This window comes from Sinohyriopsis cumingii, chromosome 1 (assembly GCF_028554795.1).
Source record: "Sinohyriopsis cumingii isolate HCF-2022 chromosome 1, ASM2855479v2, whole genome shotgun sequence".
NCBI classification, from domain to species: Eukaryota; Metazoa; Mollusca; class Bivalvia; order Unionida; family Unionidae; genus Sinohyriopsis; species Sinohyriopsis cumingii.
In genome coordinates, this window is record NC_142961.1 from 67,727,472 (window position 1) to 67,741,724 (window position 14,253).

The 14,253-nt window shown below is 38.4% G+C and overlaps 1 protein-coding gene across 2 annotated transcripts in view; it reads left to right on the forward strand.

The window, feature by feature from the left end:
• Positions 1 to 539: 539 nt before the first annotated feature.
• Positions 540 to 14,253, forward strand: part of LOC149807059 (uncharacterized) — a 40,138-nt gene continuing 26,424 nt past the window's right edge. Inside the window, exons 1-2 of one of the 2 annotated variants that reach the window (XM_089961334.1) lie at positions 540 to 733; positions 11,938 to 12,845. In XM_089961334.1, coding sequence (XP_089817460.1) covers positions 659 to 733; positions 11,938 to 12,845 — 983 coding nt within the window. In that variant the 5' untranslated portion in view covers positions 540 to 658. Of the gene's footprint in view, positions 734 to 11,140; positions 12,846 to 14,253 lie in introns of those variants that run through there. The other variant, XM_089961326.1, reaches the window with a different exon arrangement.

The following is a 14,253-nucleotide window of genomic DNA, read 5'->3' on the forward strand; positions in this document are numbered from 1 at the left end:
CTACATGATACACAAATAAGGTTTAGATAAGAAATTTGCATTTTTCAGATCACCGGATATCATTACAAAGTTACAACTAATAAAATTATTCTGCATCAGTTGCTTTGCTATGCAGTCTCACCTGGTAATTTTATACTTATTTCAGTTATTAGGGATAATTAATGTTCACGTTGCTTCATACAATAAGTGTCAAACATGAAATGTATTATTTGTTACAGAAATCGTTTAACAATACCTACAAAACGACTATAATTTGTATTTATATATGAATTTTTTGGCGCAAATTTGAAATGCCTATACACTCATTGGTACATTCTTACTAGAAGTAGAAAATTTCATACATAGATTATGCGTGAAAAATGATACATTAATCGACTTCAACTTACCAGTCATGGGACACATTATTCATTCTGATATAATCAATTTGTTCAGAAAGAAAGGACAGGTGCGGTTTCAGGTCCGTATCCCTGACCTTTCAGTACAATTATATCTGATGTTTTATATGCAATACATATTGTTATTGTTAACGTTATTTTCACACGGGCTTCCAAGGTTATAATGAAAACAACACTTTTGTGTTTGCTAAAAGCAGAAAATGTTGTAGGTTTATAGGATTTTGTTATCAGACTGGATCGTTATTTAACGACAGAAGTGATAAATGTTTCTCAATATAATGACGAGCTTAAGTCTGGAAGGGATTAAAATGGAAGATGGCGACCTGGGATCACTACAGGTGAGTTAACACACTTGTCATGCCAGCAGATCTGTATAACGTTCTCTATAGAAACCCGACCATATATACTGCGTCTTTAGTGCAGAGTACATGAATTAATTTATTGCAATGTGGTCTTCAGGTATTTCAATACTACCCAATGTCAAATTGATTGAATTCTATAGCGATGACACATCTATACATTTCCCATAGAATCGTGGTTTAAGTTATCTTGTTTAGCTGCGGTTTAAGGACTGTGGTATTCCGGTGAAATAGGAACACATTTACAGCAACACTGGCCAAAATCTCAAACCATAGGCAAACATGCATGAGTACAATATAAACAAAATCGAGCACAATTGCAGTCATGGAGAAGATGAAATATTATTCTTTCGATTAACTCCCCTAGGACCAGCTACCAACCCAATTTGTGATTCTCAAACATGATTACAGATCGAATTCAGAATCGATGAATCTGATACAACTGCAGAATGAACATTAATCTTCACAAATTGATTATTCAATCTGTGCGTGATGAAATTCCTTATAGACACTCCCCTATGCTGTTTTGGTACCAACTATTTTCAAAGTAAGCTATAGCAAAACTTCATCAACACACAGTTCCTTAACAGGTCAAAAAGGCAGCTCGCCCTGCTTAACCATGACGAAACCTTAGATAGAATGATCATGCTTCCTATCACATCTATACCAAAACAACAAGTCGCTCAGGACCTCAGCGACCCATACAAAACTGCCATGTTCATCGCCACCACCAGACCATACTGACTGCATCCACAGATCTACGATACTACTAATACACAGTGTTACAGCGACAGCAATCCGCTCACTAGCATCTAAACTATCATATCCGCTCAGTAGCAACTAAATTATCACATCCGCTAACAAGCATCTAAACTATGATATCCGTTCACTAGCATCTAAATTATCATATCCACTCACTAGCATCTAAACTATCATATCCGCTCACTAGCATCTAAACTATCATATCCGCTCACTAGCATCTAAACTATCATATCCGCTCAGTAGCAACTAAATTATCACATCCGCTAACAAGCATCTAAACTATGATATCCGTTCACTAGCATCTAAATTATCATATCCGCTCACTAGCATCTAAACTATCATATCCACTCACTAGCATCTAAACTATCATATCCGCTCACAAGCATCTAACATATCATATCCACTCACTAGCATCTAAACTAGCATATCCACTCACTAGCATCTAAACTATGCTATCCGCTCAACAGCATCTAAACTATCATATCCGCTTACTAGCATCTAAACTATCATATCCGTTCACTAGCATCTAAACTATCATATCCCTTCACTAGCATCTAAGCTATCATATCCATTCACTAGCATATAAACTATCATATCCGTTCACTAGCATCTAAACTATCATACCCGTTTACTAGCATCTAAACTATCATATCCGTTCACTAGCATATAAACTATCATATCCGTTCACTAGCATATAAACTATCATATCCGCTCACTAGCATATAAACTATCATATCCACTCACTAGCATCCAAACTATCATATCCGCTCACTAGCATCTCATCTAAGCTATCATATCCACTCTAGCATATAAACTATCATATCCGTTCACTAGCATATAAACTATCATATCCGCTTACTAGCATCTAAACTATCATATCCGCTCACTATCATCTAAACTGTCATAAACACTCACTAGCATATAAACTATCATATCTACTCACTAGCCTCTAAACTAGTATATCCGCTTATTAGCATGTAAACTAGCATATCCGCTCACTAGCATCTAAACTATTATATCCGCTCATTAGCATCTAAACTTTCATATCGGCTCACTAGTGTGTGGCTTTGTCAATTTAACTCGTATTATTGCACTGAGCCGTCATTAACCCAACTATTCAAGAAACACGGGGACACAGCAATTGCCCATCCCTATTTTTCCATCAATAACCGGTCAATTCAATGAGAATTTAAAACCCAAATCACCCCCCCCCCCCAAAAAAAAAGACAACAAAAAACAAAATACCCCCTCCATCACATACAAAATTAAAAATAATCCGACTGCGTAAGAAACTTCAGGTTCAAATTCAATCAAAAGCCACTGGTTTGCCGTAGCGCCCTCCTACGCTCGTTTAACTTGATTCTCTGAGCAAAGAATTAAGCAGCAGTACTCCTCCGTACTTACATCGCTACTGTTCTCATTTTCGTTTCTACTGAACTCGTGGCATGCCCTCCACCGTGCCACAAGCTTTGCTGCCTGAGCCTAATGGGATGTGGCGACCTTTCCTCCTCTTCAGTCTAACCACCCTCATCATACAAGTCTTTCTGAGTGTTGGATCATGATCGATTTCAGATAGTACCGAGCATGGTTTTAATTCAACTGAAAAACCTGAATCGTCTTACGACCGTTTCTTGTGATAAGGTACGTAGCATCAGTTTATCTTGTTAACAGTGCATCCAAGTCCAGTTTACTTGACTTCCAGCTTAGGTAATTTCCCTTACGTTTTCAGAGTATAGAGCAAATACACAACATCACCGTCACCGAACAACTTAACATGAACCCTGAGATCATAGGTGACCTTCTGACGCAGAATAGTGGTGCCTAACTTCTCGTGCGCTTTCTTGGTTGCCGCCAACTTGCCTTTCCATATTCTGACAGAAACTGCACGGATTCTTGGGGTGGGGGTGGGGGGTGGGGCATTGTCTGGTGTTTTGCCAAACAAAAGATCGACAGGCGGATTAAACTCCTGCCCCATGATCAGATTGTTCCGTGTGAACTGTTGGTCTTGGTCATACAAGAGTGGGAAAATATTATATATTGATCAAGTCGAAATGACGGGTTCAAGCGTACCAATTGATTTTTGGATCAGTTAAATTATTTCTGGCTACGTTCGGATTAGCATTCAGAAATATGTAGACCGAGAAGTGTTGACATGTGTGTTTCTGCGTTTAAATGATTGTACATGACTCAATGTTGTGTGTGTGTGTGTGTGTGTGTGTGAGAGAGAGAGAGAGAGAGGATTTGGAAATATCGGGAACACAACATGACAGAATAATCTTGTTTCAACTGATCGGTGGAAAGAAACTAATGGCCTTGACTTCTGCATTTCTGTACAGATTTTATCTTATTTAATTTACCATTTCTCTTGATAAGTAACAGTTGCAAGTAAGTTTCCTTGGAAACCACACTGTCTACATCCAATACTGTCCAAAATTTTAAAATCTTCAAAACATGAGATAAATGCAACTTCTTTGTCAAATCAGGTATTAATTCTTACAACCAGTTTGGGAGCTGTGGTGGCTCTGTGGTCAGCGTGCTTGAATCACGCCAGGAAAGGACGCGGGTTCAAATCCTACCATTGAACCAGCCTGTGTCAGCTACCATTGTGTGTCCTTGATCAAAGCGTTTTTCCCCAATCGCTTTGGCACTAAATAACCTACTTGTGTTGCTGTGTCGTTAAGTTCCAAGCCAGTACGAACAGTTTTTATGATGATAATGACGGAACTATTTTATAAACTGATTGAACATTGACCTCAGAGCATGTTGTTATTTCAGACCAAATAACTATTAAGAACCGCTATTAATCTTATTACATTCGATTCTTGTCAACATATCATATAAGCAGAGCAATTTCTGATTGTGACCATGGATAAATATGTTGCAGTTTTAAAAGTTTCTGGAAAGCAATCTCTCGTGAGCGAGCGCGCGCGCAATCTCAGCTTCATAATTTGCGTTAACTAGTTTGGTTAAAAAAATTTACAGTACGTTTCGGTTTTTTTAAATAACAACCTACAATAAATCTATTAGTTGTAGGTTCAAATTGCCGATCGTACCTGCTTATCACAGATTATGTAGACAAACAACGTCGTTTGCTCTTCATTTGATTAAGTCATTATACTTTCTCCGTCCCAACAAGTTGCATTATATAAGCTTTCTCGTAACATAATTAAACTAGTACCCACAGTGATGATTATTCATCGTCTGCTAAAAACAAAAGCAAATATTTTTAAAATGAAGATAGAAGATGTTAATTTGTATTTGTGAGTGGCAAGCCCGACTTCATAATCAAATGAGACTACACAACTGATCATTGAATTTATGAGTATTCAATTTATTAAATAGTGACCATTCTTGAAAGTTGATCAGGCCATGTTGCAGCCACATATTTACGCATTCCATTGCCAACAATAAACACGGCATATTTGTATAGTCCTCGACTCTTCCAGAAGAAAGACGAAAACACTCGTGTCTGAGAAAAAGACGGATCAAACTGCGCACAAGGTGGCGCTGTTGCTTCCTTCAAAGCCCTACTACCACCACAAGTCGATTTGTGAAAAGATCTTGTAGAAACATCATTTATTGTTTTTACTTCATTTTCCACATACTTTGCAGAAAAGAAACGCAAACTAAAGTAATATCCAAGTTTGAAACAGTAGATCTAGCAAATTACTTTTTAACTTGTCATCATCTTTAAACATAATCGCTGAAATTAAAACATTAGAACAATAAAATTATTTAAATATTGTATAAATTAGTCAGTTATGCTCTCCCTTCTTCTTTTGCATTATAAATGAAATAAAAGTTCTTTTACTTATAAAACAACATCGGCTAGTACCAATTGAATATTACATTTTAAAATAATGGGCTGCACTTTATCTGTTGGGAAATATTTTGACATTCTCTTTGATTGAATTAATTAATTTCCTCTAATAAAGGCTTAAATATTATATTTTCAGAAATAATTTACCACAGCAACTGGAATATGCAATATCTAGTATTTTAAATGAATAAAAAGACGCGGGAAGTCTTTTTTTTGTATTAGAGAAATAAAAAATTAAATTTAATAGAAGAATAACATATTCGAAAATTCCCTTTTCAATAAAGTAAGTAATAGTTTTCATAGTTCTTGGTATGAATTTTTACTTTTCTGCAATCATACCTTTCGCACGACATCATATTTTTCCAAACTTCCTTACAAATATATTCCAGTGAGACTCATTTTTGTTCATCATCACAATACATAACTTTTTCTATGCAAGGACATTGACGGTAGTTGATTTAACTGCACCCTCCGTCTTTAAATTCTTTGCCTGAGGCAAACCTAAGTTAAAAGATACGGGACATAAGTACGTCAGTCACCCTGCATGTTCACTCTACTCATAAATTATAAGAATCATGCTCACAGATTATTAAAGGCATTCATACAAAATGAACAGAATCATCATTACAACTACTAGAATCATCCTCATGCATTACTGAAATCCTCCTCGCGAATTATTAGAATTATCCCCACAAATTATTAGAATTATCCTCGCACATTATTGAAATCATTCTCACAAATTATTAGAATTATCCCCATAAATTATTAGAATTATCATCACAACTACTAGAATCATCCTCACACATTACTGAAATCATTCTCACAAATTATTAGAATTATCCCCATAAATTATTAGAATTATCATCACAACTACTAGAATCATCCTCACACATTACTGAAATCATTCTCACAAATTATTAGAATTATCCCCATAAATTATTAGAATTATCATCACAACTACTAGAATCATCCTCACACATTATTGAAATCATTCTCACAAATTATTAGAATTATCCCCATAAATTATTAGAATTATCATCACAACTACTTGAATCATCCTCACACATTACTGAAATCATTCTCACAAATTATTAGAATTATCCCCATAAATTATTAGAATTATCATCACAACTACTAGAATCATCCTCACACATTACTGAAATCCTCCTCGCGCGTTATTTGAGTTATCCCCACAAATTATTAGAATCATCTACTCATTTTATAAGAATAATTCCCTCAAATTATTAGAATCATCCACACAAAGATAACACTTGTTCTTCCTTAGACATTAATCAATTACTCTCACGTAAAAATAAAACACGTTTAGTGACTTAGCGGTAATAACAAAGCAGATATTCCGATGGCTGCTGATGAATCAAATTTAAGTTCTTTGTTGTGGATCGATCGTCATAGTTCATACACTTTTAGAATTTACTCTTGCCGGAACGCTCTTTATGACTCGGGGGTCATCTAAACCTTAGTGTATTTTCCTTGCACATTGAACAACGAGCACGTTTACTGATCCTAACTTCAATCTATTATCACATATTGATCTCCAAACAATAAAAACGCAAAAAAAAGAACCAGACTTGGATAGGAGGCTTAGAGGACCTACATTGTGATGTAATGGGTATATTCTGGCGTAGAATGTGTCCAATCTTACAACATCGTCAGTTCATTCGGAACATCCTTGTCTCAACCAAAACTGAGGAGTATGTTGTTCTGAAGATAGCTAAGACATATAGAATCTATATTGGGGTTTGGACCGAGACAAATCCCAGTCAAGGGGTTACATCATTTGTTTACTTGAAAAATATGTATTTCTGCGATAACATCTGGGCGGTAATCATTGCTATATTTGAATTTAGATTTTGATTTGACCGCTCTGGTGGCCTAGTGGTTAGAGCGTCGGCCTCGGATGCGGGAGGTCGTGGGTTCGATCCCCGGCCGAGTCTTACCAAAGACATACAAAAATGATACTAACAGCTGCCTCGCTTGGCGCTCAGCATTAAGAGGTTAGTGTTAGGACTGGTCGGCCTGGTGTCAGGATAATGTGACTGGGTGGGACATCATGCTACATGTATGCGACATGATGTCCCAGTGCTAGACATCACTATAAACTGTCACACTGTAGATATCGCAGCGATATGACTGAAAAATTGTTAAAGCTACGTTAAAAATCCAAAATCACACACACACACACACACACACACACACACACACAGAGTTTGATTTCGGTGAAATTATATTTTATTCTCTGGAAATACGAAGTTCTATGTAATATTATAGGAAAGACAGTAACTAGAAATTATAGTGAATTCAAACAAGAAGACCTGAAATTAAATTAATGTGATTCAACAAATTACTTTTGGCACATCATTGCAATTAAAATAAATCATATTCCTATCGATTTCATGCAGGTATATCTCGATCAAAGGTCGTTAAAATTTGCTAGGCCGGCTAGTAAGCGGATACCCCATGCCGACACCAAATGGTGTCGGCGAATTCCAACTTTTCAATAGGGAATGGACTCTGACCCTACACCCCAACCGTTAATGTCCAAATATCAAAAATAGGGTGGCAAGGGTCAGAGGAAACTCGGACTATCTGCAAACGCGTGACATGTCACAAACGAATCGGACGAACATCAGAGTTTTAGCTGACGCTCATTGATTCGTATGCTTCTTCCGTTCGAAAGTAGTTATTCTAGATGAAAATGCCCAAGTCTGAATATTCTGTCAGTTTTGGAAATCATTATTATCCCCCTTCGCCGCCTTCTCTCCCACCCGCGATGTGATAAAACAAAGGATAACACTTTCAATTCTTTGGAAGATATAACTCTTTCAGCCTTCACATTCTGTAGCGGCACTTTAGGCATGACCGTATCAGCCTCCACTTCCCGTATCGGCACTTAAGGTCTGACCGTATCAGCATCCAATTCCTTTAGCGGCACTTTAGGTGTGACTGTCAGGTTTAGGGAAGGATCTACGAATGTAGCTTAGGCGGAACGTAAACAAGCAGGTAAGGGATTTATAGGACGGAGTCTTCGCTGGAAACTTTGCATTTTAAAGATTTAAAGCTTATACGAGTAACCGTCTGTCTAACTGCTGAGAAAACTAATTCTACAGAAAACTAATTCTACAAAACGCACAGACGATTTCGAGCTCATTTGTTTGTTTGGGTTTTTCGCGGGGGTTTGTGGGGCATTATGGGCTGTCCTAGACCTGGTCCTGGCTTCACCTCCTGTTGCGTCACTTCAGGTATGACTCTATTAAGCTTCACCTCCTAAACTCATAGTTCTATCATTCAGCCAGACATACGGAGGTTCGTACATATGCAGACTGTATCTCAGTATTGCCAACCATCATTGGAAGAGCGGTCAATGGTAAGCAGGTCAGGACTAATCCATCATTCTCTCAATCAATGGCTAGCAGGTCAGAGCTAAACCATTATTCCCTCTATAGTGTGTTTGTGTGTGATTTGGATTTTTAACGTAGCTTTAACAATTTTTCAGTCATATCGCTACGATGTCTGCAGTATGGCAGTTTTTAGTGATGTCTAGCACTGGGGCATCATGCCGCAGACATGTGGCATGATGTCCCATCCAGTCACATTATCCTGACACCGGGCTGACCAGTCTGAACACTAACCTCTTAATGCTGAGCGCCAAGCGAGGCAGCTGTTAGTACCATTTTTGTAAGTCTTTGGTATGACTCGGCCGGGGATCGAACCCACGACCCTCCGCATCCGAGGCGGACGCTCTAACCACTAGGCCACCGCACAGGTGCTCGACGCGAGTTTGATGTTAAGAAAAAAAAAAACAACAATCATCTAAAGGAAAAGAATCATACAGAATGACAAAAATACCTTAGACTACCCCGATGACCCGTTCTGACATAGGACCTTCTATATCATAATATATAAGAGAGAAGGTACGAAACTTCCAAATACTTCGCTCCACCCATGACCCTCGATTTCCTTCTGCTTTTTCCGTCTTTAAAAGCACACGACCATACTATATGGCTTGTTTTACTTCTGAGATATTTTTCTATCCATCAAGCCATATTGACTTTTCTGCGTTGTACCAAACTGAAGTTACGGGCTCCGAAACGTGCGATTTTCGCGAAGTTTATCATTGTGGACACTTCCGTGCTCCTATGATAATAAGTATAACCTTTTGAGCCAATCATATTTCGGCATTGACGTTAGTGGCGCCTATTTTGAAAATAGAGATGCGTGTATACGATGTGTTGTGCAGTGAAGAAGACAATGTATAATTCTTGCATGGAACAGGATTCCTAAAGTTGAATCGAGTTAATGGTAAGTAAAAAACTTACTTTTGCATCTACCGCTGTTCTGTAATTCAAGAAGGGATGTACCATAGAGTTGAAAACTTTGTCCATATCGCTCTTGTCACCGGTTTTCAGATGAGCACGGAAGTGTCCACAATGATAAACTTCGCGAAAATCGCACGTTTCGGAGCCCGTAACTTCAGTTTGGTACAACGCAGAAAAGTCAATTATGGCTTGATGGATAGAAAAATATCTCAGAAGTAAAACAAAGCCATATAGTATGGTCGCGTGCCTTTAAAGACGGAAATAGCAGAAGGAAATCGAGGGTCATGGGTGGAGCGAAGTATTTGGAAGTTCCGTACCTTCTCTCTTATATATTATGATAGAGAGGGTCCTATGTCAGAACGGGTCATCGGGGTAATCTAAGGTATTTCTGTCACTCTGTATGATTTTTTTCCTTTAGATTATTGTTGGGTTTTTTTTACATCAAGCTCGCGTCGAGCACCTGTGGGCCACAGGAGCGGTCCCCTCTATAGTAACATAACTTTTACCACACACACACGCACATACATACATACATACATACATACATACATACATACATACATACAAAATTACATACATGCATACATACATACATACGCACGCACGCACGCACGCACACACACACACACACACACACACACATACATACATACATACATACATACATACATACATACATACATACATACATACATACATTCATACATTGAATGTAGTCCATTACCTACTCAAGTAAAGGGAAGTAACGGCCGACTTCGCTTAGCGAGTTGGTACTGGGATATAAGCTATTTTTCTTTTTCGTGTTGAGGTGGGTAAATGATATAACACTAAACTTGAATATTTTTGTCACGGTGGGGTGAGTAAATGATTATAACACTAAACTTAACTCTTTTTGTCAGGGTGGGATGAGTAAATGATTATAACACTAAACTTTAATCTATTTTGTCAGGGTGGAGTGGGTACATGTAACATGTTTTGAAAATAAACGAATGCACATAAAGGACTGCGGACAGAGCAGACATGATCGGGGGGTGATGTGAAGGACATATTAAAAGAATTTCAAAGACATGATGTTTATGTGCAGATTTCTTGTATATTACTCAAAACGTGACTGTGATCATATGTCATTGACCCCAATATCCCTGGTGACGAGAATTCGTAGAAAGACCTAGATAGAGAAATACATAGGTAAGCATTAATAAAATACTTGTCCTTGAAGGTTTCTTAATTAATGCATTTGATGATCATCGGTGGGTTGAGGGAGGCGTTTGCGCCAGGTGGACATCTATAAATTTACATTTCATTATGATAAAGTCTCAAGTGTACTTTTTGTGCGTATCAGTACATGAAACACCAGTAGCTGACTTCTATAATGTATATAGTGCACTCGATTACATCCCATCGGTCGATCGAAAATCACACCTGTCTATAATGTTTGTACTGAATATCTTAGCAAGACCCACATTATTTACCGCGATATGTTTACAGCAGAGTTAGTAACGATTGTCGAAGTTGTGTCTGTTAAGTACTGTAGTGCCTCTATGCCGTCAATAGACTAATCGGTCAAACTATAATGGCGATTCATACAGACAATTGAACACTATTACAAAGGCTTTTTATATAGCCTGTACGATCCAGTAAAGAAGATAAAGTCAAGAACTAATGACACAAACTTGTTGTTCTCTATGCATCTTATCGTTACTCCGTTTCCAGCGGTATTTGCTTTACGTGGATTGTTCGATGTCTGTTTGGATAGATACAGTATGTGGCCTTCACCACGTACTCAGATAAAGTCAGTATCGCAACTCTATTGAATAACAAGCGCACTGAAGGATGAAATTTGGGAATACTATTTCGATATTTTTTATCGAGCGAATACTAGTATAATGCGCGCAACCTTTAGTCTATATTGGATTATTTATGAATGCAACCGGCTAAGCAAGGGTACAGCTTATTAAAGAGGCGCATATACAGACTGTTTATTAATTTCAAGACATGGTTTGATTGTCATAAACAAAATCCTGCTAGTGTAAGCCTGTGAGTATGTATGTCTTCGCGCAAGTTGCCCCACTAACGCAGATATGAAAAGTGATTCTGTCAAATGTGGACCTTCACCGGGATTAGGGTTTGTGATTTTTCCCAGCCGTCCTGTAACCGCGGACAACAGGGTGACCACCATGAAGTTGAGGGAAAGGGCCCTGACAGGGAAACCACAAAACTGCAGAAATGCTAGAATTAACATCAAATCCGCTCCTCCTTTTCAGAAAAGGAACCTGGATAGCTTCCCCATGCCACGTGGCCGTCAGGATGCTGTGCGTTTTGCCCAGAGCCACAGGAAAGAAGTGAAGGATGCCCAGAACAGCGTGACAAGACAGAGACTGGACAGCGCATCTCTGAGAGAATACAGTCGTCAAATGTTTGACGTTGCTTTTGTTAACTCTTCACATCCCTTACAAAGGGATTTGGAACTTTCGCTTGAGGCAGATAGGACAAGTTCGGTCCTGTCAAAGTGTAACTCGTACACACTACATCGCTATAATAAACCCACTGTTGATGGAAGTATTCTGTACAAAATCAATCAACAAGTTTTGAATTCTAAACAAGTCCGCCCATACTCAGAACCAGTGATACAATACAATCATGAGAGAGGCAAAACGGTAGCACCAGCAATCCGAGATGCAATAACTCGAAGTAGTGAGGAATTCAGGATTGTTCCATCAAGCGCTACTTCTCGGTCAACGTCTATGTCTTCCTTATCGATGTGTGATAATTTCGTGTTCGTGCGGAAAGATGATGTTAAGGACATTGAGAATAATTCCTTCGAGACCCCATATACAAACTGTTTGGATCTAAGTGATGCTTTTGTGAACGTTGAGGACAAAGTTGATGAAAGGTTCAATCGTGAGGTGGTAGCAGGTGACGCCATACCCCAAACGAGACTGATGCCTCCAGACACCAAAGAATTTCCGAATATCTACATAGTATCGCTAGAAGAGGACAGCCCCTCCGAGGCGGGGTCAGAGGTCACAAAGATCGAGGACGCAGCATCGGAACAAGGACAACGACCTCCACCTGAGGACCCAAAACCAGAGAGTCCCCCGAAATCTCCGGAAAAAAAATCACTTGCAAAACCAAAATCTGGCAAATCACGACCAAAAAGCGGACGTGTCAAGTAAGTCTCTGTCTCTCTCTCTCTCTCTCCTCTCTCTCTCTCTCTCTCTCTCTCTCTCTCTCTCTCTCTCTCTCTCAGTGTGGTTAGGTGGAACATTTTATCAGAACATTTATTACATCCTTGTCGTTTGGGATACTGAGTATAGATGTAGTATGTATTTTGCACAATTGGCTTTGAGGATATATTAGTTTTCAGAAGTATGCAATATGTAAATACATGTACACGACTTTACCAAAATCGAAAGTAGAATCAACCCTGATAAATGTTCTCATGGTCATTTTAATGGTGACATCACCTTGGTCAACCTGACACGCGGCAGTGTAACCGTGAGATCACTTTGGTCAGCCTTACACGTGGCAGTTTGAGGGATAAAACAGGGCGTTGTGTATGTATTATAGGAGAAACATGGGCTGCATATATTGAAAAAATCTATGTATGTCATGTTTAGTATAGAACAAGATATACATTTATCGAAGGTTTGTAAACAAGGTTAAATATTTAAATCAAATCGCAAACCATGAAGCAACGAATGTTATCTTATTAGTTTATAATCTGTCTTATTTGTTGGTGTCCGTACATTTCATCGTTTGCAAATGTTCATCTTTAGAGCTGAACTCATTACTTTGTATATTCCTCCCATTGTGGAAAGTTAGAATATGTCTGTCTGTCACACACACATGCACGCACACACAGAGCGGTAAGAAAAAGGTGCATAGCAGCCGAACTTAAGTCCAAATTCGACCATATTAATGGTCACACCACTATTTGGACCAATAGTGTCTGTAATCTCAACTGGCAAGGTTAGTGACGAGATCCATTGTGGTGGAATTAGGCACATTTCAGTTTGAAATGTACGTATTAGGAAACAGATTATGAAAATGAAATGCTGTATTGTTTAAATTGGATACTATCTCAGCTAAAGAGCATTATTTTCACTGAACAGGAAGATTCGACGGACTCCTTGCTTAAAAACACTGTTGACTCGCCTCTGGTCATCGTTGTATTATTCGATCAAGATAAAGGAACGCTTATATTTGACTATTTTCCAACCATTATTCTCTTTTATTCGCAACTACAAAAGAAGTATTTTTTTTTCATTTTCATTCGTTGACACGGTTATGCAATATTGTTTGTAAAGATATGTACTCGGGGACTTGGACAGCAGTGTTTATTTTAACAGACACTGGCTCCCGTTATAGATGCAGACAAAACATATTAGATACCAGTCTCGAGATAATCCGCTGCTTTAGCGCCAAATCCATTCTTAATCCATGTGATAAAGAGTCAGTACAGTGGAGAATAGTAGGTTTAGGAACTGAGCTGATAACGACGTGTCGGGACTGCCTGTGTCAATAAGTTTATTGCACCATCACAGCTTGATTAAAGCGACAGCTCTTGAAATTTCATT